The sequence below is a fragment of the Panonychus citri genome, unplaced genomic scaffold, assembly GCF_014898815.1.
Source record: "Panonychus citri isolate SS breed McGregor unplaced genomic scaffold, ASM1489881v1 Contig00095, whole genome shotgun sequence".
Classification (NCBI taxonomy): Eukaryota; Metazoa; Arthropoda; class Arachnida; order Trombidiformes; family Tetranychidae; genus Panonychus; species Panonychus citri.
Genome location: NW_026515500.1, coordinates 672,069 through 697,576, shown reverse-complemented (window position 1 = coordinate 697,576; position 25,508 = coordinate 672,069). Strand labels below are relative to the sequence as shown.

General features: G+C 33.5%; 6 protein-coding genes across 6 annotated transcripts; 4 read left to right on the top strand and 2 right to left on the bottom strand.

The window, feature by feature from the left end:
* The first annotated feature begins 371 nt into the window (after positions 1-371).
* Positions 372-4,255, top strand: LOC128388130 (protein phosphatase 1H-like). Its single transcript, XM_053347490.1, has 8 exons — positions 372-1,004; positions 1,142-2,168; positions 2,259-2,371; positions 2,458-2,542; positions 2,636-2,754; positions 2,841-2,904; positions 2,984-3,091; positions 3,152-4,255. The coding sequence occupies exons 1-8, from the start codon at positions 655-657 to the stop codon at positions 3,587-3,589; spliced, it is 2,304 nt and encodes a 767-aa protein (XP_053203465.1). The 5' UTR covers positions 372-654; the 3' UTR covers positions 3,590-4,255.
* Positions 4,256-5,568: 1,313 nt separating this feature from the next.
* Positions 5,569-8,442, top strand: LOC128388131 (uncharacterized abhydrolase domain-containing protein DDB_G0269086-like). Its single transcript, XM_053347491.1, has 2 exons — positions 5,569-5,729; positions 6,521-8,442. The coding sequence occupies exons 1-2, from the start codon at positions 5,717-5,719 to the stop codon at positions 8,341-8,343; spliced, it is 1,836 nt and encodes a 611-aa protein (XP_053203466.1). The 5' UTR covers positions 5,569-5,716; the 3' UTR covers positions 8,344-8,442.
* A 1,202-nt stretch (positions 8,443-9,644) lies between these two features.
* On the bottom strand, positions 9,645-17,024 carry LOC128388132 (transmembrane protein 94-like). The gene is made up of 10 exons (XM_053347492.1): positions 16,713-17,024; positions 15,198-15,381; positions 14,782-15,073; positions 13,864-14,703; positions 11,443-13,807; positions 10,946-11,369; positions 10,715-10,875; positions 10,550-10,635; positions 10,207-10,468; positions 9,645-10,110 (listed from the first exon to the last, which is right to left on the bottom strand). The coding sequence occupies exons 2-10, from the start codon at positions 15,291-15,293 to the stop codon at positions 10,038-10,040; spliced, it is 4,599 nt and encodes a 1,532-aa protein (XP_053203467.1). The 5' UTR covers positions 15,294-15,381; positions 16,713-17,024; the 3' UTR covers positions 9,645-10,037.
* A 760-nt stretch (positions 17,025-17,784) lies between these two features.
* LOC128387964 (spidroin-2-like) lies at positions 17,785-18,557 on the top strand. Its single transcript, XM_053347287.1, has one exon. The coding sequence runs from the start codon at positions 18,065-18,067 to the stop codon at positions 18,452-18,454; it is 390 nt and encodes a 129-aa protein (XP_053203262.1). The 5' UTR covers positions 17,785-18,064; the 3' UTR covers positions 18,455-18,557.
* Positions 18,558-20,806: 2,249 nt separating this feature from the next.
* Positions 20,807-21,904, bottom strand: LOC128387963 (phosphatase Herzog-like). Its single transcript, XM_053347285.1, has one exon. The coding sequence runs from the start codon at positions 21,707-21,709 to the stop codon at positions 20,996-20,998; it is 714 nt and encodes a 237-aa protein (XP_053203260.1). The 5' UTR covers positions 21,710-21,904; the 3' UTR covers positions 20,807-20,995.
* Positions 21,905-23,026: 1,122 nt separating this feature from the next.
* Positions 23,027-24,602, top strand: LOC128387962 (spidroin-1-like). Its single transcript, XM_053347284.1, has one exon. It carries the CDS (start codon positions 23,482-23,484, stop codon positions 24,247-24,249), a length of 768 nt encoding a protein of 255 aa, XP_053203259.1. The 5' UTR covers positions 23,027-23,481; the 3' UTR covers positions 24,250-24,602.
* Positions 24,603-25,508: the final 906 nt, after the last annotated feature.

Sequence of the window (25,508 nt, the reverse complement as noted above, 5' to 3'; positions counted from 1 at the left end):
TCCATTGAAACAAATGACCATCACAATTATAAAGAAAAATAAGTTGATGATTAATTTAAATTAATATTCCAAAGTTAATTGTTAACCAAAAGAAATTAACAATCAGGAAAATTAGAATCTCAGAGAAAAGTAAACCCAAAGGTAATACAGCTAAAAGAATAAGAAAAAGATGACACAAACTTGTTAACTGGATTTATTTTCGTTCACTGATTGTGGTTAAATTGTTTAATGTTTTCGTAATTATATCATAATTGATTAAAAATAAAAAAAATCTAAATTAAATGATTAAGAATGAAAAAAAAATCTACTACTCGATTGGCCGCCAGGGGAACATTTCAATTCTTTTGAAATGATTTTGTTTCTTTCATTTATTTTTGTTAATGTCTTGATTTTCAATCTAATTGTAGTTTATTTTCATCGTTTAATTGTTTAATTTATCTAATTAATGTCAATTTATATTCCATTCTAACAACTTCTCTCTAATCACCAATTGGAATATTCCATAGTTTTCTTATTATTTTCACTGGTTTTCTATTCAACTATAAATTTACTGTTGGTTAATTGTGTCACTTTTTGTTTTCTTTTCTTTATTGTCTTTGTTGTTAATGTTTTCTATTTATTTTAGATCTTTATTATCACAAATCACATAGTATAATGTTTAATAAAATTAAAGGCGCTTTTATTAACGCTGTTGATAATCTCGGTGGACAATTAGATCCTATTGGAGTGACTGGTGATTCTCCATATGCTGCAAGTGGATCTTCTCGCTTGTCTGCTGATTCTACTGGTGGAACAGCCCATGGACCGAAGCCCATTTTCGCTTTACCTTCTAATCTAAAACGTATTTCTAAAGGTTATGTTTCTTATAAATATAAATATTCTCGACCTCAGTTTCTTCAATTAAATACCGACGATGAAATTCAAGTTTCAGCTGATCAAATAATAAGGCCAATCATTGTTCCTCGAGATATTGCTAAGCTCTCATGGAACTCTGGTTATGCCGAGTGAGTAGAATTCATTTTTTTTCTATTCTTTTTACCTGACCAATATCATCTTCTCTTTCATAACACCTTCCCTTGATTAATTACTTTTCATTTGTACCCCTTTTTAATTTGAATTGCTTTCCTCTCTCTCTCCCAAGAGCTATCAATGCAGGTAAAAGTCAACGTAATGAGGATCAAGCTGCAATTCATAAAGGACTGTTGCGAGCTGTAATTTCATCGGATATTCAAAATAAAATCGCTGACATGGTCACCGTTAAACGAGTTAATATATGTCCAACTCGAATGATGTCAAAATATGTTCCCCCACCAGGACAACAAGCCAATGTTTCCGGCAAACTCGGTGTCACTGTAACAGACAGTATTGATAACGATAAAGGTGCTGGTAGTAAACATAATGAAAACCCTGATGATCATGTTAAAAATTCAACAGATGCTGAGAAAAACAGTAATGAAGAAGGAAAAGAAAAAGAAAAAGGTAAAACTGATGAAGGTGGTAATCAAGATGTCGGAGAAGATGCTGTTATTTCTTGTTCCAATGAAACTATTACATCGTCATCCAATTCTCATCATCCTGAAAATGGTGAAGCTGTTAAATCAACAAATGAAGAGTCGATAACCTTACCAATTGTTGATTCCAGTGTTTTAAATAAAGTGCCTCTCAACTGGAATAGATCAGCGGATGATTTGTTGTCACCCACAACCCCCTTACCTTTTTCACCTACCTCAACAACAGCAAATGAGACAATTACTCATTCCATTGTTTCCACAATTAATCCCACCACCACCACTGCCTCATCTTCATCATCAACGGATAAGGTTGAAGATTCACTTCCATATGTTTATTTTGGTATATTTGATGGACACGCTGGTTCTGATGTCGCGGTTGCTGCTGCCAATAGACTTCATAAAATAGTTCATGAGAATCTTTCAAGTATAGCTGATCTATTGATCACCTTTGGAATCGAAGATAATTCAGAGGAAAATTGTCCCAACGATAATAACGAGAATAACAGTAAAAATGTTAAAGAAAACACCAAAGGTGTCATCTATCAACCCAAATTTCATCCAGACACTTACTTTTCAGTCCATGATCCAGTTAAAGATAAAACTATTTCAGTTGACAATCTGATTACTGGAGCTCTTGAGAAAGCATTTTGGGACATGGTGAGTGAGAGAGAGAGAATGTTAAATTTATCGCTAATTTGATTTCATTCCAATTTATTCCTTTCATCTCAACAATTAACTTTTCTTTAGGACCAAGAAATTGAGAGAGATAAAATTACCTATTACATGCGTGGCGGTTGTACAGCGTTAGTGGCAATTTTTATTCTTGGTAAATTATATGTTTCCAATGCTGGTGATAGTCGGTAAGTTGATTACAATTAATTATTTGTTTTATCTTCATTATCAATGATTAGCTAATTCAATTTATTTATTTTACTTTCTTTTACAGGGCAATTGTTCATAAAAATGGTGAAGTGATACCGATGTCTTTTGATTTTACTCCAGCCTCAGAGAGAACAAGAATCAAATACTTGGTAAATTGTTGTTCGAACAGTTAATTTGTTACTTGCAATGAAAAAACAACTGATTAATCACAATTTAAATTGCTGATTTGTTTCATCTCTTAGGGATTATTACGACCTGATTTCCTTGGAAATGATTTCACTCATCTAGAATTTATCAGACGTCCAATGAGAAAAGATATTGGCAAAGAATTACTTTACAGAGATGCTTTCATGACTGGGTGGTAAGTGTTAATTGTTGATTGTTAATTGTTGAATACAAGATTTAATCTTCAACTGAATCAATTTTAACATTTTTCATCCATCAAAGGGCATATAAAACAGTGAAGCCTGAGGATTTAAAATTCCCTTTAATCTATGGTGAAGGGAAAAGAGTAAGTTTAACATGATTAATTTTAATTGTTCATTGTGATTAATCAAATTTTTCTATTCAATTTTTATCTTTATAATCAGAGTCGAGTTGCAGCAACAATCGGTGTTACTCGTGGGTTCGGCGATCATGAATTAAGAGCAGCGAGTAGCGACATTTATATTAAGCCTTTTCTTACACCACAACCAGAGGTAAATTTATTGATTGTTTGGTAGCAATTTGATTGATTAATCTTGATTTCCTTTCTTCAGGTTAAATGGCTTGATCTTGAAACGGCTAATTTAAGTGATAGTGATGTACTTATCATGGGAACCGATGGACTTTGGGATGTTACCACTAATGAAAAGGCCGCTGAGATCGTTCAAAAGTCGTTAGATCATTTCCCCGCCAATGACCCTCAACGTTTCAAGTATCGGTACATATCAGCGGCTCAGGATTTAGTTATGCACTCGAGGGGCAAATCCAAAGAAAATGGAAGTTGGAGAACTCACAATGAGGAACCAGCGACAATCGATGATATTAGTACTTTTGTCATTCCATTGAAACCCTACCAACAAGAGTACATTAAATGGAAAGAAGCTCGTCGATTGGTTCGATTACAAAGTCAGAACAGTTCTAATCAAACGAAAACAGTACCAACACCAACATCATCAACTACTCATAAACTTTCAACAGAACAATCTAATTAATTATCTGCAATATCATCTCAACAAAGTAATCAAAATAATCTCATCAATATCCATTCCATTTCATCATCATCTTTATCATCTTTACCCTTTGTCTCTCTCTTCATTTAATTTAACTAAGTTTCTCATCTTCTTTTGGGTCTCAATTAAAATCGACAGTAATTAACCAAAGTACTATCATCACATTAAATGATATTCTACTCGAAAAGTAAATTCTTTCAACATCTTATCGAGTTAAGAGTGGAACGAGAGTGAACTGACCTGGACAAGATTCGACTTCAAGTCTCTTGATCGTTGGTTCGAGTTTTGTTCTAAGTATTAAAATCGACACTTAGAATGGAAACACTTCCAATCAAATATTGACTTTTCTGTTCTAAACTCAATGTTTACATCTCATCAATTGAAATGCTTTTTTACTTTGTTTAAATTTTTCTTTTCCTTTCTTTTTTCTATTGCTTGGTTTGCTTATAATTCCAAATTAATTTAATCTCTAATCGATATAAGTTTGACTTTTGTCTATTCTCAATTGAATGATCATGATGATTTATACTCTATCATTAAACTCTACCAATCGAGTTTAATTACTTTCTGACGAAATCAATCGCACAAAAAATAACGAGTACTTCTCACTAATCAACAAATAAAACTCTTAATTGTGATTATGTCTCATTCTTTTATGATTATCAAAGAGTTGACTAATTACTCTTTTTTTTGCTCATTCCATCGAGTCACTAAATCGTTGGTCTTTTTTTTGATAAATGCGTTAGCATTTATCGATCTATCATCGATCGACTTATTCTCAGAATCTCTAGACGATTTCAGTGGTTGTTTTTGTCCTTTGATTATTTAATCATTGGCCATCATTATGACGTTGGTGGTGTTGACTGTGAATGTTACTAAATTGTGAGAAATTTAATTCTCAAATTCATCTTGGTCGTTTCATCTTTTCATTGTAATCAAGTCATCTAGCAAGATTGATTAACTGATTGCATAGATACTTGAGCAATTATGCAACTTTTGGTTTTGATATTAGTTGAACAAACTATTTGTCTTGAGATGAAAATTGTCTGAGCAATCAAATCATAATCGATGAATTATCCTTGGTTACAACAGCAATTTAACTTATTGATGAATGTAGACAATCAAAGGATACTCTTAAATGTTTCATTTTAAAAATAACATTGACTTGACAATAAGAAAAAGCTAATTTGTTTTATCACTTTATACCAATATTTGATTATCTCAAGTCAGGGGGAGCAAGAACCGAGACTCGATTACAATCAAATCTACTCGGATTAACGGTGATAACTTTGTTTTCTCTGATGAAAATGAGCCAATAAAGTTGTTATCATGCTAACCCATGAATGTTTAAGGCTTTAAAAGCGAAATCGGAAGAGTTGATTGTTGACACTTGGTAACAAGTAATTAAATTGATCTCACCAATTTAATGATCCATTTTTAATTGATTACCAAAAGTTGACCAATGATGACGGGATCATATTAATGATTAAATTGGATGAGAAAATCGGCCAGTTAAATAAGGATTTAACATCGGAGTCAATAAAAGAGACATGACAAAGTAATAAGATGATGATGATTCTGATGATGAATAAAAATGTGAACAAAAAAGATGATATTATAATGTTTGCTATCGATATTAGAAAATGATGATGATGAAGAGAGAGAAAAGAAGAAGATTCCAAACGAGACAGAAAAAAAGAAAGAAAAAGATGAAGAAAAATGAAGAAAAGAAAGAGACTAAAGCGAAAGAGAGAAGAAGAAAATTTTAGAAACATGATTCAGAAAAGGAAAAAGCGAAAGAGAAAAGAAAAAAAGAGGGAGAAAAGAAAGAGAAATAGAAAGAGAAACGAATGGAAAAAAGAATAAACCAAAAGGGGAAAAAGAGGCTTGTTACATTCGACAGAATAGTTACTTCCCCTCGCGCCATTTTCTCTTCTCTTTTTTTCTCTCTTTCTATTTGTTTCTTCTTCTTGCCTCATCTTTGCTTCTCTCCTCTTGTGTTGAGAGACTTTATTTTTCTTCATCTTCTCATGGAACAAAATCTAATTTAATTGTTATTTTATCTGTGGTTCTAATTTTAATTCTAATTATCTTAACATTTCCAAGAATATGGAGAAAAAAGGTAAGTTGTTGTTAATTAGATTATTGATTAATAATCCAATCATTTGGAATCAATTTTTCTTTACCTTTTCTCTCTCTCTGTTTTCCAATGAGAGTATCAGTTTTTTTGGGTTTGTTTCTCTCATTGTACATAATATTCTAGTTTCTATCTCTCTATCTTTCAATGTATATGTTACCAGTTCTATGGCTAGTAACATGTCCCCCTAGTGGGTGTTAGAACTGGACGGAAAAGGAAGGCGATCCGTGTATATATTTTTTCCTTTACTATGTGTACTTAAGAAATTAGTGATCAAAAATCATCTTTTGTTTTAACACTTTGTGAGTCGAAGGAAATTTTTTTTATAATCTCTTTCGAGTGTTTGGATACCGAAACTGTTTACTTACTCTTTTTCTTTAATTTCTATTTGATGACCAGATGATTTGTTGTATCTATTTGTGTTTGAGTTTGATAATTAATAAGGTTCCTCCTTCTTTTTGATTTTTAATATCTCTCCCTTTCTCTCTCTCTGTCTCTCTCTCTGTCTCTTTAATTTATTCGTATATATGTTGATTGTTTTTATGTGTCTTCTCAGTATTTTAATATTTCCTTTATTTGACTGTCATTTATTCACTTTTGTCATTGTTGTCAACATATCAAATTTTATCCATTCGTTTAGTGTTTTATAGTATTCTGATTATATGCTTTAATTTAGATAACCTTATTCTACTTTAAATACTTTAATTCACCGACTAATTGTTGATTTGCTTTGTTTTATTTTCCTTTTTCTTCAATGGCTTGTATCATTTCTCCAGCTAAAATGACGGAAAGTGCAAAATCTACCTGGAAAGGACGTTGTGGTGCAGCAAAAAAAGCAGTGGCCAAAAAAGCTGATGTGAATAAGAAGGTGAGCTCCAGCAGTTCCACTGATGAAGAGGAAACTGACGGTGAGCCTAGAACAAGTAAACGAGTTCGATCACAATATCAACCATTCCAATCTCCTGAAGCTTTAGCTGTCCTGGCTCCTGCTCTTTATAAACCTCCAACTAAACCTTGCTCAATTTCTAAAAACATTGATGATAAAATAGTCATCTTTGGTAAAGGAGATTTTCTTGCTGTTCGTAATGATGAAGGTACTTTCTATGTGTGTCGAACAGCACAAAATGTTTATAAAAGTAGCCGTCGATTTAAGATACAATGGTTAAATGATGAAAAAGAGCCTGGTATCTATGTACCTGATTTTTATGACCAAACCAACTTTGAATGTGTACTCACCAACCTGACAATGGACCGTAAAGACAAAAATAGATTCAAACTTCCAGTTGAGGAAAGAAAAAGAACGATGAACATCTTGGAGAGAGCAATCAACGTTGAAAAGGGATTAACAGAGGTTCCTGATCCACGAAAAGTAGTCAGTGATGGGGTTGATGTCAGTATTGTAGGTAAAGAGGAAGAACAAGAGCTAATCAAAATCAGCCCTAAGCCAAGCATTAAAGTTGCCAAAGAGAAACCAGCTAAGGTTAACTCAAGTCGCTCTAAGCGTTCATCTCTTAATGGACTACCGGAAAGAGAAGCAAGTCCAAAAGAACGACGAGGATCTAGTGAAACTAATAATAGTAAACCAACTCCCTCGACGTCTGTTAAACGTGAACGAAAATCTTTAAATCAAACAACTGACACAGCTACTCCAACTACAGAAGATCGTAGACATACTCGATCTAGTAGTCGATCTTTTAAAGAAGACATCAAACCATCTCCAATAGTTAAACCATCATCATCATCATCGTCATCATCATCACCATTAATTAAAACTGTTACTCCTTCACGTAAACGAAGTTTACGAAACATTGAGACACCTAATACTGAGGAAGTTAAAAGTGGAGTGACAAGTCCAAAGTCGCATTCGAAAAGATCCAATCACACAGAAGTGGAACAACCTGAAAGTATGCGATTAGTCAACATGCATACTCACGAAACAAAGCGTCCCAAGATACGAATCACGTGCAGCGATCATCTTGTTGATGTTAGGATTAAAGTTCCTTTAGACAATATTAAGACTGAAACCGCCGTTAATTTTATCCAAAAATATTGTTCTCAAAAAATAGTGACTGTTATAGAAAAGAGAATGGAATATCTGAACAAAAACTCACCTTTACCACTTCTTCAATCATCACCACCACAAACACCAATGACTTCAGTGACATCAACTCATCAGGAAAGAGATGACCAAGAACCAGAACCGAAAAAGCTTAAAACGGAAGAGAAAGATCTTAAGGAAAATGATAAAGGATTTGGTGCTATGGAGGTTGATAGCCACGAGCCAGATAAGCCAGAGGAGAACGAGAAGGATTTAATAGAAAAGGAACTCAAGGATATTGCAAATATGCAGAAAGAAGAGAAAGAAAAACTTGAAAAAGAAAGAGTTGAAGAAGAAAAGGCAGAGAAGGCTGAAAGAGAAAGGATAGAAGAAGAAAAAGTTGAGAAAGAGAAGAAAGAAAAATTAGAGAAAGAGAGGGTTGAGAAAGAAAAGTTAGATAAAGAGAAAAAGGAGAAAGAGAGACTGGAAAAAGAGAAGCTTGAGAAAGAAAGATTAGAAAAAGAAAGGACCGAGAAAGAGAAATTAGAAAAGAGAAATTAGAAAAAGAAAAATTAGAAAAAGAAAGAGTCGAGAAAGAGAAATTAGAAAAAGAAAGAGTCGAGAAAGAGAAATTAGAGAAAGAGAAATTAGAGAAAGAGAGGTTAGAGAAAGTGAAAACAGAAAAAGAAAGACTAGAGAAAGAAAAGGCTGAGAAAGAGAGGGTTGAGAAAGAGAAAGCAGAGAAAGAAAGGCTAGAAAAAGAACGACTAGAGAAAGAGAAGGCAGAAAAAGAGAGACTTGAGAAAGAAAGAATTCAAAAAGAGAAAAGTGATAAAGAAAAACAAGAGAAAGAGAAATTAGAGAAAGAGAAATTAGAGAAAGAGAGGTTAGAGAAAGTGAAAACAGAAAAAGAAAGACTAGAGAAAGAAAAGGCTGAGAAAGAGAGGGTTGAGAAAGAGAAAGCAGAGAAAGAAAGGCTAGAAAAAGAACGACTAGAGAAAGAGAAGGCAGAAAAAGAGAGACTTGAGAAAGAAAGAATTCAAAAAGAGAAAAGTGATAAAGAAAAACAAGAGAAAGAGAAAGCTGAGAAAGAGAAAATAGAGAAAGAAAAAGCAGAAAAAACAGAAAAAGAGAGATTAGAGAAAGAGAAAGCCGAGAAAGAGAAAATCGAGAAAGAAAGAGAAGAAAAAGAGAAAGAGAAAGTTAACGACAAGAAAGAGGAATAACTTAATCGACCTGCGAAAAGTGGACAAACACTCAAAAATCGTAAAGTTTTTTTTATTATCGTCCACAAGCCAATTCTTCACCCAACATCAATACCCAGTATTTGATAATTTTAATTCATTGTAAAAATTTTAATGTGAAAGTGAAACTACAATCAAATTACATAAGTAAATTCATGTCAAAAAATACAAACATACAAACACAATTAAAACTAATTCTCAAGCATTTTCTGTCTCCTACTTTTATTACAATTTCATAAACGAATCAGAAAAAGAAACCAACAAATTAATCCAAACAATTAACTAATCCGGTTAATTAATAATCTCCCAATTGTAATAAAAGAATTGACAAAAATCATTAGCAATTTAAATTCCTATCAGTTTGTAATCTCGAAACCTTAATCATCCCAATTAACAAATCCAATAGAAAGTATTACAAATGTCAAATTGTCGCTTTAATGATGAACAATTAAAACGCACCAACAAAAATGTAAACTCATATTCTCAATGATGATCAACTGAACAGACATAATCTCTGTGATTACCGTTGACTTGGACTTGATTTAATTGTTGATCATATTATGGAATCGCGAGTAAATGAATTAACTTAATCAACAATCAGCGAAATAATTAAACGAATTTTTGTTGAAATATTTTTCTTTTTAATGTTTAAATCGATTGATCAAGAAAAATCAACAAAAGAAAAAACTAAAACTGTCATGAGAGTTAAAGATTTAAAATAAAACATGATGATTAATTTGAGAGAGAAAATTGTGACTTGAGCTGTGAATTGAATTTTCTTGATGTTTACAATTGATTGTAATGATTGATTATGGATATTGCATTTTAATTAAAATGTCTATTAAAATGTCTATTTAAATCACTTTAAATTGTTGTGTGTGTTTTATGATGAGTTGATTTTTTTTTCTTTTTCACTTTTGGTTATCATTGAGTAGATTTAAATTGTTGCTATCGATTCAAATTAATAGTTATAACACTATGAGAATTTAATTAATCACTGGATTTGGTTATTTAAAACGGGGAATTCATTCCTAATTTAGTTCCAAATTCGAGTCGCGCTCGTCGTTGTTGCCGTTCAGAGATTCTAATGAGAAAATAGAGAGAGAAAGAGAGAAAGAGAAACGATTAACGATTGATGATTAATTGACATAATCTAAATTTAGACTAATTAGTTACTTACTTTATCTCGTGTCCTTTGACAAGACTGTTGATAACAATTAAAATTAGAGGCCAAAGAAAAGCTAAGATGATAATATAAAGTGGAACTGATGAAAATTCATTTAAAAATATTGGACTATCATGAGATAGATTAAGTTGAGCCAAACAGAAGATCAGATTAACGATGAATAAGATAATCGACATAAATGCCCAGCACCTATTTGCGAATGGACTTCGCCTCCAAAGAAGATGAGATCGATGAACAAACCCAATTGAAATGATAACTGTTGATGAACAATAAAAAAGAAAGAGTAACAATTAGTAAGGAATCGCAATTAGCAACAATATAAAAACAATTTTCTTACTGAAATAAATAACAATACAAGCAACAGAAAATGTTTGAGCCATTAAAACTTGATTATTCCATTTGCTAATTTCGGTTAGTGTCACGCTAATTAGAGAGAGAGAGAGCAAGTTAATTAATATACACAGAATGTTAATTATCATATTAGAAATAGTTTGATAATTACTTGGCATCAATCAACATCCAACATGGACCAGATGAATTAGCTTCAGTTGAGTCAACGATTTGTTTACAAGAATTGTTGATGATTAAAGCAAATGAAGCAACAATAATCATTGTCGAAGGGCAAAATTTGATTAAGTAACACATCAGGAAGTAAATTATGCTCTGTAAATGATGGAAAGGTTAACAAGCAATTTAATTAACTGTTATTCTGATAGAATGATGATCAACTTACCTCTCGACTTAGATTAAGATTCTTGCCTGTTGCTTGATTCATGACTTGAGTATCCAAAGGAGTTCCCATGAGGGAAAGGCTGAGTAGCGGGAAAACAATGGTGACCAACCAAAGAACTGACCCTGGTGAAAGGAGAGGCGGCAGGAAGAAGAGAGTGGCAAACAATTGAGCCAAACTGAGGCTCAGAGAGCAAGAGAAAAAAAATTGAAGGCAGTTTCGTGCATTCATCATGTAGTGTCGAGCTTGCATGATGATATGATTCAAACTGATTGAGTCTTCTCGGTGGAAAGATATTGAACAGGGTAACGTGTTCAGAGCGTTGCTGATGTCGGTCGGTGAGATGAATCCTTTGAATGGTTTACCATTCGCTTTGGTAACTGGCTCCTTGACGCAGATTTGGGGGTACAAGGGCTCGATTCCGATGCTGAAACCAAAGTGAAAAACAATTGGTGAGAAATTATCATCATCGATTCAATTGATTTAACTATTGCACTTACCTTGCATCGGTTTGCATGAAAATTGGCATGTTGTTGACATTTGCGGCACTTCCGATTACGCAAACAACTTCACCGTTTTCTTGCATAATCTCAATCATTTCTCGAGTTGTTTGGGGAGTACAATCGGTGAATAATGATACTAACAGGGGAACATTGTCAACCTCTGCAAGATGAGGTCGAATCTGTTCAATGCCTTTAGGTAATTTTGCTCGATTGTTGACATCAAAGGTGATTGGTGCACTTCGATCGGTGTTTGTACTTTCGGTTATATGGCTTGGAGAGGTTGACACTTCAGACCAACTTTTACTTCGACAGTCTTCATTATCGCTATCGACTAAATTAGCAGATTCCTTATTGGTCATACTACCTGTTGGATTCAATTGATCTTCATCTATGGTTTCATTGGTGCTTTTGATATTCGTGCCACTACCAACATCATAATCCTCTGGTTCATTGTCTAAAATGATATTATCATTGTATTTGGCATTTTCTCTTTGGTTTTCATCAATATAAGCGATATTGTTTTCTCGATTATCATAATCTTCAGTTGTGATCAGAATCGACGACGATTGCTCTTTGAGTGGACTTTTATCAAACTTCACGGCAGTTGGGTCAGTATTAAAATAAGAGGGTGCACTTTGTGTTCTCACTAGGGTCGCATTGGCCTCGCAATTGGGATGAATCGATGCTTTTGAACCTTTGAAACTGTTCATGTGCGATTGAGATGCGTTTAAATTGATCTCTTTCGATGCCGCTTCACTTAGCAAAGATATATGACAATTCCAACCTGCTTCTAGTCCCATTTTCTCAGAGAAAACTCGAGATCTAAGTTCGTTTTCCTTCGAGAAATGTACAAAACGAATACAAGCTTTATCGAGTTGTTCAACTAATGTAACGAAATCGGGACAAGCCTGATACTGCATATTAACCATCCCAATGAAGACTTGATTAGTCAGTTGATTTAAAAGTGTCTCGAAATGGTAACCATCAACTGAAGTAGTTGATGAGGTTGACTTGGAGCGTAAAGGATTAACATTTGAACTTTGATTTGTGGAGGTTGTGGTGGGACTAGAATTGGATGTGGTGGTTGTGATTGTTGGATTGGTGGTTGATTGTTGTGACTCCGTTTTGTTAGTTCCTTTGGTAGTTAATGAATCAGTAGATAAATGGTGACTCATTAACGGCCGAGCGAAAGCGGCATCTCGGTTTTCCCATGATCGAACGGAAGAATTGAGATTTTTTTGTGACTGGAAAACATGTCGACTATCAGGCGGTAGTTCAATAAAAAAGTCATTATTTAATCTACGATCAGGATAAGTATTAAGAGGAACATAAGAAAAAGCCATGCAATAAGCGGCAAGGGAAGACCGATGATAGAAATCGAGTATCCGTTTACGATCTGGTTCAGCGAGCGCACAAAGATCTTGACCATCCCAAAATTCGGTACAAGCGTCGAGTATAAAATCTCCATTACCTTGAGAAAAGAGTTGATATGAACCCGTGCAAACGTCACGAATCACAGCTGATGTCATATTGGGAAAAGGCATCTTGAGTCGAGGAAAATTAAGCGATTTAGCTAATTTACCTTGTTGAATTACTTCAGGTTTAACATGACGAAAAGATGAGATTTGAAACATGTACCGATAATCACTTATCGCTTTCTCGGTGAAGCCCATTAATCGTGATAATTCACAGAGACAGCGTTTATTAACCACAGGGACGGAGGCTTCGTTTCTCATTGATTCACAAGTAATATGGTCACAGAAAAGGTTGTACTCCTCTTGGGCGTCCATGTTACACGTGTTGAGTAATATGGCCAATCCAAGAGGTTTCAGGTTAGGAAGGAATCGAGGCCATTCTGGATCGTCAAATTGTAAACCAAATGAGTTATGAATGTCATGGGTAATGTCCAGTACTTCCGATTTACTGCAATATTTGTCTTTCTTTACTTTTGTTGAGCAACTGTCGACTTTCATTGACTCGTTATTTTTACTATTTCGATAGTTAACATCACCAACGAAAATGTCTTCATCATTATCATCAATTAAATAATCGGGATTAGTTGCAATGGAAGAACCATGTTTACTACCACCAGAATTAGATGTTAGATAGAAAACCTTATCGGCACTTGGATTGGGCCAAGAGAGGATTCCTTTCTTGTCGATACAACAAAGAGCAGTAATAGAACCAAAAACTTGTAAAATATTTGCCGATCTCCAAAGGTTACCATCTCGACAGATAAGTAGATCGAGAACCGATTTATAAAGTTCACTCCATGTAAACTCAACTGGAGCGATAATGTCTAGTGATGAATGTGACTCGAGATCGTCAAAAAATGGGTCAGATGAAGGTCGTTTTAGTTTAATATTCCACCAGGAATTCCCCCTCCACTATCACCATCACCTCCACTACTCCCATCACCATTACTGCCATCACCAGCACCAGTTGATGCACCAACACCACTGTTACTAATGTTGACATTAATATTACCTGGGACAGTGGCATCTTCACGGCCTAAATAGGAACCAGGAGATCCAAGGGAAAAGTTGTTTACATTGGCAGATTCTCTGACCATTGGTCGAGATTTAATCAAATTGAATAGATGAGCTACTCCAAAGGCATTGACAATTAACCAGAGAGACGGAAGGGTTAACGGTAAAAGAGGAAGGAGACATGACGTGGGTCGCAAGAGGAGGACATAAAACGATTTGATGAAAACGTTAACTTTTGTTTCGGAACTGATGTAACCATAATGAATAATACTGACGGTGAAAACGACCAACCAAACCAAAGGGATTATGATTCTTTCAATGTATTTAGTGATGATGGTGTGACGCTCCTTCTCGTAGAGTGTAGCTGGACGATGCCAGGACTGGCTGAGTGCTAGACGAAGACCCGAAATATAAGGTGTTTCCAACATGATAAATTTAACTGGTTTAGCGGCTTTTCTCAATCGAGCAGAAGTGAATGACATTGGTCCTTGTTCAACCGTTGATCCAAAGCGACCTCCTTGTTTCAATTCCAGGTAAGATGGTTCACCTTCACTCGAACTTATAATTTGCTCTAAACTTTTACAATGACCTGGAGCAGCTCGACCTGGACACATGGAGATCACATCGCCTTTGACCAATAATGAAGTAGGTAAATTTACTCGTTGATTGTCACGATATGTCCATTGAAGAGTGATACATGGGGATTGAGGAAGATAAAGGTTAGGATAGTATTTTCCAGTTTTCCATTCATTAAGTAATTGAGATCTTTCTGTAATAGAGTAAATTATGATAATTTTCATTACAATTTGAACATATGTATACATGAATTGATTGTTTTGTGATTTACCTGAACAATTTTTAATCTTTTGTGATAATAGACGACATTTGTTATGTAACTCTTGGTGTCTTAACCAGGTATCCCAAGCAGTGAGAAGGACATTGAAGACAAGGAAGAAGAGTAAGATGAATGATTGTAGTAAAAGTGATGATTCTCCCGAGTAAACATAACTAATTACGAACACAATTAGAGTAAAGGCCGTTAATAAGATACTCGGCCAGCGAAAAGTTGATGAAACACTTGAATGGAAAAAAGATTCACCCAACCAAACACAAATGCCACTTCGACTACGAGATGCACACTAAAGATGCCAAAGGAATGGAGAGAGAGAGAAAGAGAGAATGAGAGAGTTAATGAGTGTATTGGAGAGAAAGAAAACAAGAGATATTCGCAAAAAAGAACAGATAACAATCGAATTAACTTACCTTACAAAAACTCAATTCTTGTTCCAATTCGCTGTGCAGTACTTTCAATGCTTCGGCTGAACCTAATCCAATCACCTCTTTGGTATAATAATTCATATCTCATATCGTAATCATGTAACCTTTGTTTAGGTAAATTAGACATTCAATTAAAACAATTGTTGACTAGAGATGACTACTAATTAACCTGTAAGAGGGAGAGAGAAGGAGAGAAAAGTAAATTAAATGACAATGAAAATGTAAACACAATACAAGTGATTGTTTACCAATAAATAACCTGTGACACTAAAGGTAAACACTAATCAGCATCAGATGATCAGCTGATAATCACTGGAAAATAAATAAACAATATTTTCTACAATCAAGAGCTTGATGATCACTTGGATTCTCATGATTTCTGCATCTTCTTCATTCACCTTCTTTTCATGAATAGATGATGAGTGAAGAAGAAGAAGAAGAAGACAAATCCAGAGGAAAAAAGACAGAAAGAGATGAGAATAGGGAAGAAAGAGAAATTTGTTTCCTATGAAGAGATTAAGGCTGTGGTGGTGAAGAAAACAATCAGTTGACTATTTAATTTCCTGAAGAAAATTGTTCTCAGTAGAAAACAAAGTAATTTGATGAGAGAGAAAAAAGAAAAGAGAAAAGAACTTATATTCTAATTTGGTTGATTTAATTTTTCTATTCTGTTGATTGACTAACCTTCATCTCTCCTGTTATACAATCTAAACAGCCTATGGAATTGTGTTCATGACATTAATAACTCTCATCATCTTCATCTCCTTTAGGTGACCATGTAACTGTCAGATTTAGGGTTTGGTCAGTTTTTCATCAGATCAATAAATTAATCATTTTCTCAGGTAAACAAAATGGTTATTATAGTTGATCTTTCAAATATTCAATCATCAACATCATCGCCATTATGATTAACCCAAAAGTTATTTTCTATTTCTTTCATCTTGACTCTCCTTTTCACTTCTCGACTTGTTGCTCCATCATTTTTCTTCTTCTCTTCTTCTCTTCATCACTTGAAACACTTAATTTACCATCTAATTGACTTAATTAATTACGTTTACACCGATTAATTGGATTAGAAAAACACCAACAGAAAAATATATTGAGATTTCTTTGTTTTCCTCCTTTTTGGGTTAGAGTTGATCATTTCTGCTCTTCAATGGATCACAAAGTTTACTTTATAAATATTATATTTCTAATGATGATGATAGACTAGATGATAAATCAACCTTCATCTGTCCTTGTTGATTTAATATCTTCTCTCTCTCATTCACTGATTAGAGAAGTGATCAATTAATGAACAATCAATAAGTTACAAATAGTAAACCAAATAAAAAGCATGTTCATCTTAATATCTACTGGACATGAGAGCCTTTGATTATTTTTACCTTTCCAATCAATTGGGTGAAACTACAGAAAATCACAAAGCTAATTGGGTTTGATTGATTGGACATAAGTAAATTAAGATGATAAAGTAATAAAGAAGGATAACAATTAACTTACCATAAGCAAATTGAGACAAAACAAGACAAAATGTTGACAGATAACAAAAGCTTCTGGTTTGTTTACATGATTATAGAGCTTCAAGTAACTTAACCAATGTTGATTTCGAATCTTTTTAATTGAGCAAATTTAGTTGAGAATTTAAAAGGTTAAAATCAATTAGTTGATTAACCCATTAATCTAAAGAGAATATTACTTGGTAATTGTAACAATTAAAGAACAACAGTTAATCACAATTGTAAAGAGATTGGAGATTGTTATTGATGAAAGACTTTCACATTGAACTTTTACCAAAAAGAAACGAAGACAACTGATCACAAGAGGAGAAAAAAAGACAGAGAAAAGAAAGAGAAACCTAAAGATGATAATCGAGAAAAAGAGAGAAAAATTAATCTAATCAATTAAGTAGATTACTTGTAATGCTAATCACTATTAGATAATTGATCCATTCACAGATAGTTTAATCTACTTATTTAGTAGTAAATCAGCTAATTGGTTTAAAATACCAATTGAAAAGTTGAAACTTTTCATCAACAATTTAACTTGATTTTCAATTCGAGTTGTTAATCAACCAAAAATAAAGTCCTTTTATTATTAATAATTGATTTACAAATAGTAATTAAAATGTAGCAATTATTAAATTCTCATTGAATGATAAGACTCATAAAATATTGAAGACCAACTTTTGATGGTCAATTGGTTTATCAGTTAATCATAATTCAATTATGGTAAAAAGATATTGTCAAAATTTGAACAAATAAAATTGATTGTAAATCAAGAAAACTGATTGGTGATTACTCTGTTTAACTTAAGCTGAGCAAAATGGTTGTTTCGTTAGACAGAAAAGATGACATTCTTGAATTTGATTTCTTAATTTTCCTCAGAAGTGTTGATCGTGATTTTCCTTGTTATAATTATTAGTATTTTGAGTTAATTGTGACGCACAAAATTAACGATCATTGGAAATGGGATTGACTAAAAAAACGATTAAATGAGCTTATATTGCTATCTGATGTATCCTCTTTTTTTCATTTTGATTGTAAACTCAATTTAAAATTGTGATGCATTTGTTGAATTTGTTTAATCATCATGAAGATCATCTAATTTAATTCAATTTATGTTTGAATTTGTTCAGGTAACTTTATCGAGGCTAAAACAACACGTTGACATGTGAGAAAACCAGATAAAGGTAAAATCTTTGAAGGGAAAATTATAACTAAATTTAATTTTCATTCGAAGCAGTGAACATTTCTAACAGTTAAAATTTAAGTGTAAACCACAAGAAGAACAATGAGTTTAAATCCATTTATGGTCATTAATTTTTTTGGTTAATCACCATTTTCCTGGGGCTTATGTCATCTTTATCGTACCAGGGTCCTGTTTCTGCTGGTCCTGCTAATGTAACTAGGGCTGGCTATGGCTCTGGATATGGTGTCGGGTACGGTTCTGGTGGAGGTGCTGCTGCTTCTGCCGATTCTGCTGCTGCTGGTGCTGTTTCAAGACTTTCGTCATCCTCTGATGCTTCACGGGTCTTTTCAGCTCTATCTAGCATCTTATCAAGTGCGGGAATTAATTTAGACAGTCTTTCCAACGCTAGTAGGTCGGTTGCAGAATCTAATCCTGGTTTGAGCGAGGATGATGTCTTGGTTCAAACCTTATTGGAAGTAGTCAGTGCGTTGGTTCACGCATTAAGTAACTCAAACATCGGATATGTAGATGTAGCAGGCCAATCTGCGAGTTAAGGTGCTAGGCTAGGAAAATAATGTACTGGTGTTTTCCTATTTATTACCGTGTTACTAATCAAATGTATCAATAAACTAACCAAATTAAATTAATTACCTTGAATTTGTTTCTCTTGTCTCTCTGTTCATTTCTAATTACTCTTTAACCTAATACTTTGGTATAGTTGTAGAGAGATGGAAAAAGTATTAGCAGAAAGATTTGATTGCTGTTTAACTTAAGGTGGACAAAATGGTTGTTTCGTTAGATCAAAAAAAGACAGAAAAGATGACATTCATGAATTTGATTTCTTAAATTTACTCAGAAAAGCGATCATGTTGATAGAATGATTTTCCTTGTAATTAACATGAAGATAATCCAATTCAATTTGTGTTTGAGTTTGTTCAGGTAACTTCATCGAGGCCAAAGCGACACGTTGACATGTGAGAAAATCATATAAAAGGTGAAATTATTCAAATTGAAAATTATATTTAAATTTAATTCCATTCGAATCAGTAAACATTTCTAACAGTTAAAATAGTGACAAAACAAAAGTGTTAACCACAAGAAGAACAATGAGTTTAAATCGATTTATGGCCATTAATTTTTTGTGGTTAATCACCATTTTCATGGGACTTATGTCATCTTTATCGTATCAGGATCCTGTTTCTGCTGGCTCTTTTCCTAATAATGTAACTAATCCTGGATATGATTCTGAATATGGTTCTGGTTCTGGTTCTAGTGTTGAAACTACTTTTCCTAACTCAGATTTAACACTTCCACAAAAATCATCCACTGATGTTTCAAGCGTCTTTTCAGCTATACAAACCCTCTTATCAAGCGGTGGAGTTAATCTAGACAGGCTTTCCAACGCTAGCAGTAGCATTAGAGGTTCGGTTGCAGCATCTAATCCATGTTCGAATGAAAAGTTCAGGACTGAAACCTTAATAAAAGTAATCATTGCGTTGGTGCAACTATTGACTGGAACAAGAGCTGTATATCCAATAGCAGCGGGTCAGTCTGCGAGTGAAGGTGCTAGGCTAACGCAATAGGAAAATAATGTGCTGGTGTTTTCCAATTTATTAATCTCTATACTAATCAGTTAAAATTCTAAGCATAGAAAAAATTCAATTTACTCCAACCACCTGACGATCACGATCAAAAGTCCATTGAAAATTAACTAATCTAATGTATCAATAAATTAATCAAATCAAATGAATTACTTTGAATTTGTTTCTCTTGTCTCTTTTCATTTCTATTTACTTTTCAATTTGATACTTTGACGCATAAACAATGAATCCAGAGACAGATAATTTAGCCCAAAGGGAAGATTAAGATTGAAAAAAGAAAAGAAAAAGTTTTATAAAATATAATTAAAAATAATTTGCAATTCATATAATTGTGTTATTTTTTGTTAATTGCGACGTATAAAATTTACAACCATTGGAAATGGAATTATTAATAATTTTTAAAAAAAGTTGATGAAGACTTGATTAGTCAGTTGATTAAAAAGTGTCTCGAAATGGTAACCATCAACTGAAGTAGTCGCCGAGCGAAAGTGGCATCGCGGTTTTCCCATGATCGAGCAGAAGTGAATGACATTGGTCCTTGTTCAACGGTTGATCCAAAGCGATCTCCTTGTTTCAATTCCAGGTAAGATGGTTCACCTTCACTCGAACTTATAATTTGCTCTAAACTTTTACAATGACCTGGAGCAGCTCGACCTGGACACATGGAGATCACATCGCCTTTGACCAATAATGAAGTCGGTAAATTGACACGTTATGTCCATTGAATTCATTGAGTAACTGAGGTCTTTCTGTAAAAGAGTAAATCATGATAATTTTCATTCCATTCTGAGCTTATTAATTATCGTTCATCTTTTCCTTTTCTATCCATTCCTTTTACGATTTCATCTTTTCTACTGATTGTCCAAAATTGTACCAAATTGTTGACAAAACATTTGAAAGAACCTCAATAACAATTAGATAGTGATTGTTGATTTCTAAAGTGAGTGAGCAAGGGAGAGGAGAGAGATACTAAGAATCAAGATAATTTTCGATTAAAATCCAAACAATTAAGAAACCATTCACTTTTTGGTTTCCTTTTGCGAAGTGAATTGATTATTTTTTTCTTTCATTGTTTTTATACGATTAATTATTCTCATGTTTTATCTTAATCATCAACGTAAAATTGTTTAATATTCTTGTGTTAATTTGATATGGAATTAAAATCGAAACCATAAGTGGAAATATCATATTCCTAATGTAAGTATATTGAAGGTTTTTCTCTCTGTTATTATGTCAAAATGGATTTTTACAGATCATCGTCGTCAGTTATTAACATTTTTAAAGTTAATTGGCTTCACAATTGGATTTAAGAGGTTGTCGCAATGATTTAATGATTTTACTGCACTTGATGGTGTGATTTACATAGTGTTTGTTTGTTTGTGTTATGGGTAATTGGTGTTTGTTAATAATTTTTTGTTATTTTCTCTTTTTTAGTTCTTTCTTTTTGACAACTCTAGACTGAAGTGCTTATCACAAAGATGAACACATTTAATGTTACACACTAAATGGGACATTGGTACTGTCGTTTTGAGATGATGTTAAGTTTGATAAAGTTGAGTTATTTGTCGAATTAGTGGCATTTCGAAGCTTTTTATATACATTATCACATGTACTTAAATCGATAAAAAAAGGTATCAAATCCCGAAGTTCTGTGTCAGAATCATCATCGAACCAGGAGGCAACAGGCACTGCATTATCAGGATGGAAGATATATGAAGCTGGAGAATTGTCAACAATTACAACTCTACTTAAATCTCGGCCCAATTTTCGCAAGTCTTTCACATAATTGCCACGATATAAAACACATGATTCTCGGAAAAGTCGGGCTCTAAAAACATTCCATTTATCCAAGAGATCGGCCACTGGATCGGCATATTTGGCTAGACTGGCGGTAAATAAGACACATTCATAGTGTTGACCCATCTTTTGAAGAAACTCGTCAACATAAGGCCTCTTGGCAACGTAAACTTGATGTAAAGTACCATCAATCTCAACAGGAACTATAAAATCGGCCTTATCGATAGACCTAAAAGAACTATGGACCAATGTTTCGTCCAAATCAATTACCATACACAATTTATTAGCATCACTATTTCTCACTTGAGGCAACAGGTTTCTCCCATTCAGTAAACTCTGGTTATTCTGTGTTGTTGATACCTCCAACTCTTGTCTCTCTTCATTTTTTATCTTCACACAGCAACAACCCATATTAGAAGACCACCAAGATGGGTTTCAACGAGGATCCACACCAAGATCGTTAAATTAGATCACTTTAATCAATAATCAATTTAAATGAACCACAAAGGGAACAAAAAAAAATGAATAAAAATTTACGAGAAAAGAAAAACAATCAAAACATTCAGAGAAAAAAATGAAAACATCAGCTTGAGAAACTTGGAACAGCCGATTTAGTGGGTAAGTCGATATTTCGGCTTAGATTCTTATTCTTATTCTTATTCTCATGTAACTCAATTGAAGAAGCTGAGAAAATGTGAGCCGAGCGAATGAATGAAAACGCGGCTAAATCAAGAATCTAAAATGTCAACAAGTAATATCAAGTTTCCATCAATCAACAGTTGTTTTTAATCAATTCAATTAACTAATTTCTTTATACTAATTAATTATTTTTCACTTTTGTCAATTTCTAATTCAAAATCTTTTCCATTTTTTTATTTTCGTTGAATATGTTTGTTCAAGTGTGATTATTTCTTGTGTTCATTGATTGTAATAACAGTTTGATTCAAATGAAGATCAATTATTTCGTTGTCTTCACGAATTGATTTTATTGTGATTTACCCAAAGAGTAGAGAGGTTTTTACTCTTTGGATTTACCTGAACAATTTTTAATCTTTTATGATAATAGACGACATTTGTTATGTAGCTCTTGGTGTCTTAACCAGGTATCCCAAGCAGTGAAAAGGACATTGAAGACAAGGAAGAAGAGTAAGATGAATGATTGTAGTAAAAGTGATGATTCTCCCGAGTATACATAACTAATTACGAACACAATTAGAGTAAAGGCCGTTAATAAGATACTCGGCCAGCGAAAAGTTGATGAAACACTTGAATGGAAAAAAGATTCACCCAACCAAACACAAATGCCACTTCGACTACGAGATGCACACTAGAGATGCCAAAGGAATGGCGAGAGAAAATGAGTGTATGAGAGAGAAAGAAAAAAGATGTTGCTGGCATTTGGATTTTCAAATGATTAATTTTCTGATTGAATCAGAAAAAAATAAAGTCCTTTTATTATTAATAATTGATTTTACAAATAGTAATTAAAACGTAGCAATTATTAAATTCTCATTGAATGATAAGATTCATAAAATATCGAAGATCAACTATTGATGGTCAATTGGTTTATCAGTTAATCATAATTCAATTATGGTAAAAAGATATTGTCAAAATTTGAACAAGTAAAATCGATCGGAAATCAATAAAACATATTGATGATTAAGAGGATTTTCAATATTAGTTGAGTTGATTAGCTCAAAGCACTTGACACATTGGCCTCTCGACGTAATTTTTTTCCAATTGTTTCAACGTGAAATCCGATTGAAGTTAATTGTTGATGGTCCAAAATTAATCGACCGTCAAAAACACAGGCCGGTTTCTTCATGACATTGTACATTTTTTGGTAATCGTAGTGTTTGAATTCACCCCAATCGTTCGAATTCATCCCAATTGAAAATTGTGACAAACATACGAAAGTAACTTTGATGATAGAAAGTGTTTTTAATACGATGCCTTTGCTAAATTTGTCTTAATTATCATGAAGATAATCTAATTTTAATTCAATTTATGTTTGAGTTTGTTCAGGTAACTTTATCGAGGACAAAGCGACACGTTGACATGTGAGAAAATCACATAAAAGGTGAAATCATTTGAAGGGGAAATCACAGTTAAATTTAATTTTCATCCGAATCAGTGAACATTTCTAACAGTTAAAATCGAAAGTGTTAACCACAAGAAGAACAATGAGTTTAAATCCACTTATGGCCGTTAATTATTTTTGGTTAATCGCCATTTTTATGGGACTTATGCCATCTTCATCGTACCAGGGCCTTGTTTCTGCTCCTGATAATGGAACTAGTGCTGGCTCTGGTGCGGGTACTGGTTATTATAAAGGTTATGGTTATGGTTCTGGTGCTGGTGCTGGTGGTTATGGTCAGGGTGTGGGTGGTTATGGTCAGGGTGCTGGTGGTTATGGTCAGGGTGCTGGTGGTTATGGTCAGGGTTACGGTGCTGGTGCTGGTTCTGGTGCTGGTGCTGGTGCTGGTGCTGGTGCTGGTGCTGGTGCTGGTGCTGGTGCTGGTGCTGGTTATGGTCAGGGTGCTGGTGCTGGTGGTTATGGTCAGGGTTACGGTGCCGGTGCTGGTGCTGGTTCTGGTGCTGGTGCTGGTGCTGGTTATGGTCAGGGTGCTGGTGCTGGTGCTGGTGCTGCTTCAAGACTTTCGTCACCCTCTGCTGCTTCAAGAGTCTCTTCAGTTGTAACTAGCCTCACATCAAATGGTGAAATTAATTTAGACAGTCTTTCCAACGCTATCAGAAGCATTAGTGCTTCGGTTGCAGCATCTAATCCTGGTTTGAGTCAATGTGAAATCTTGGTTCAAACCTTATTGGAAGTAGTCAGTGCGTTGGTTCATATATTAAGGAGCTCATCCATCGGATATGTAGATGCATCAGGAGCTGGCCAATCTTCAAGTGTTGCAACTGGCATAATAAATGGCGTGATGGGAAAATAATGTACTGGTGTTTTCCAATTCATTCATCTCTGTTTAATCAGTTAAAATTCTAAGTGTTGAAAAAAACAATTTACTTGAACCACCTACAATTTTCAGATATTTCTCGTTCTTCATCATTCTCATGGGGTTTATTTTAGCTTTCACTCTAGTTCGAGGTTTCGTCATCATCAGAATCTTGTTTATTCCCTCTCATAATTTTTTGTCCAAAGTTATAAGTTCAAGGTCATTAGTTATGGTCAATTTTTTATCATTGATAATTTTTTTGATAATAATCAATCACGATCACAAGTCTATTGGAAATTAACTAATAAAATGTATCAATAAATTAACCAAACCAAATGAATTGCTTTGAATTTGTTTCTCTTGTCTCTCTTTTCATTTCTAAAGGGTGTTAAGGATAAAGTGTTTAGAATAGGAGGAGCTTCTTCTTAATTTTATCAGGTAAACAAAAGAGATAATCACAATTAAATTGATTCCCAATTGGTCTCTGGTCAAATATCTTTAGATTATCTTTAAATTATCTCCTGATTGTCTTTTGTTTACCTGATAAAATTAATAAACAAATCCTCCTTTTCTAAACACTTTATCCTTAACACCCTTTATTTACTTTTCAATTTGATACTTTGACGCATAAACAATGAATCCAGAGGAAAATAGCGAAATCAAAAGAGTGAGAGTCAAGATAGCGAAAAAATTTCTCAAGATGAACCTTATCATGTTCAATCAATAATACAGAATTTTTCTGATTAATTAATTTCTAGTTGATGAAAGCAATTACTTGTAAATTGTGATTAACCAAAAAATTCAAAACCTTGAAAAATCAGCTCAAAATGGTTTATTATTATTGCAATTTATTATATTTTACACCGAATCAATAAATTTTTTAGATGGTAAGTTGGTTAATTTAGTTGTAAATTCGCTACTTTTCGGTACTTTTACTTTCGCGCTAGTGACCTTCACTTATTTGTTTTTCGCTCTTTTAATTTCGCTATTTTGAGCCTTTACCGACTAGATTAAGGATAAGAGGAAAAATATCTTCTTTACTGAATCACTTTAGTTTATTGTGATCTTCAATTCGATCAGTTAATCAACCAAATTAACCGCAATTGTAAAGACAATGATTGTGATTGACAATTTAACTTGTTGGCATTTGGATTTTCAAATGATTAATTTTCTGATTGAATCAGAAAAAAATAAAGTCCTTTATTATTAATAATTGATTTTACAAATAGTAATTAAAACGTAGCAATTATTAAATT

Excerpts from the sequence above, each read along its gene's own strand:
- LOC128388130 (XM_053347490.1), top strand. The coding sequence starts at position 655 with ATGTTTAATAAAATTAAAGGCGCTTTTATTAACGCTGTTGATAATCTC. Across the intron at positions 2,372-2,457 it reads TCCAATGCTGGTGATAGTCG|GGCAATTGTTCATAAAAATG; the intron begins GTAAGTTGATTA and ends TTTCTTTTACAG. Across the intron at positions 2,755-2,840 it reads GATGCTTTCATGACTGGGTG|GGCATATAAAACAGTGAAGC; the intron begins GTAAGTGTTAAT and ends CATCCATCAAAG.
- LOC128388132 (XM_053347492.1), bottom strand. The coding sequence starts at position 15,293 with ATGAATTATTATACCAAAGAGGTGATTGGATTAGGTTCAGCCGAAGCA. Across the intron at positions 10,636-10,714 it reads TGGATGTTGATTGATGCCAA|CGTGACACTAACCGAAATTA; the intron begins GTAATTATCAAA and ends CTCTCTAATTAG. Across the intron at positions 10,469-10,549 it reads TTGTATTGTTATTTATTTCA|TTATCATTTCAATTGGGTTT; the intron begins GTAAGAAAATTG and ends GTTCATCAACAG.
- LOC128387964 (XM_053347287.1), top strand. The coding sequence starts at position 18,065 with ATGTCATCTTTATCGTACCAGGGTCCTGTTTCTGCTGGTCCTGCTAAT.
- LOC128387963 (XM_053347285.1), bottom strand. The coding sequence starts at position 21,709 with ATGGGTTGTTGCTGTGTGAAGATAAAAAATGAAGAGAGACAAGAGTTG.
- LOC128387962 (XM_053347284.1), top strand. The coding sequence starts at position 23,482 with ATGAGTTTAAATCCACTTATGGCCGTTAATTATTTTTGGTTAATCGCC.